General features: G+C 39.5%; 1 protein-coding gene across 1 annotated transcript; it reads right to left on the reverse strand.

Moving 5' to 3' along the window:
* Positions 1 to 284: 284 nt before the first annotated feature.
* LOC127809264 (uncharacterized mitochondrial protein AtMg00820-like) lies at positions 285 to 635 on the reverse strand. The gene has a single exon (XM_052348028.1). The coding sequence runs from the start codon at positions 633 to 635 to the stop codon at positions 285 to 287; it is 351 nt and encodes a 116-aa protein (XP_052203988.1).
* Between the last annotated feature and the right edge of the window lie 300 nt (positions 636 to 935).

The raw sequence follows: 935 nt of genomic DNA on the forward strand, positions 1-935 counted from the left end.
TATTTGAGATTGCCAAGGTCTTTAATTCAAAACTTGGTATGTGAGAAGCTCTTGAGAAATTGAATGGCCTCATCATCATTACCTGTGATTAGAATATCATCCACATAGATTAAAAGGGCTGTAAAAGACTTTCCCTTTTTATTGGTAAAAAATGAGTAATCTGCTTTAGACTGAACAAAACCAGCAATTTGTATAACTTCAGTAACTTTTGCAAACCACTGTTGTGAAGCTTGTTTGAGACCGTATAACGACTTGTTGAGGCGACATACTAAACTCTCCCCCTGTCACGGAAAACCAAGAGGAAGAGACATGTAAATTTCTTCATGAAGATCCCCACGAAGAAATGTTTTATGCACATCAAGTTGATGAAGAGTCCAATGATTTGCAATGGCAATGGCACGAAGACAACGAACTGTAAGCATTTTGGCTGTGGGAGAGAAAGTATCATGATAGTCAAGACCTTCGATTTGAGTGTACCCTTTAGCCACAAAACGAGCTTTATAACGCTCAATGGTGCCATCGGAACAACCCTTGATCTTGTAAACCCACTTGCATCCAATAGGGTCTTTGCTAGGAGGAAGAGAAGTAAGAGTCCAAGTGTTGTTGGATTCTAAAGCATCCAGTTCAGCCTTCATAGCTCGTTGCCAATTTGCATCACTAGCAGCAGTTGAAAAAGTAAAGGGTTCCACATCTCTACTAATATTACAAATAAAAGAAAAATGTGATGGTGAGCAAAGTTTATAGGAAACAAAATTACAAAGGGGATACCATGTACCTTTAGTGTGATCAGATAACGAAGACGATGTACAATTTATAGAGGGTAAGGTAATCTGAGAAAAAATGAAGTCTTTGAGAAGAACCGATGGAATCCTATGGCGTTGAGATACCCAAAGAGGTGGGGCGTCAGACTCAATGGGAGACACATCCTCAGCAGA

This window comes from Diospyros lotus, chromosome 9 (assembly GCF_014633365.1).
Source record: "Diospyros lotus cultivar Yz01 chromosome 9, ASM1463336v1, whole genome shotgun sequence".
Lineage (NCBI taxonomy): Eukaryota > Viridiplantae > Streptophyta > Magnoliopsida > Ericales > Ebenaceae > Diospyros > Diospyros lotus.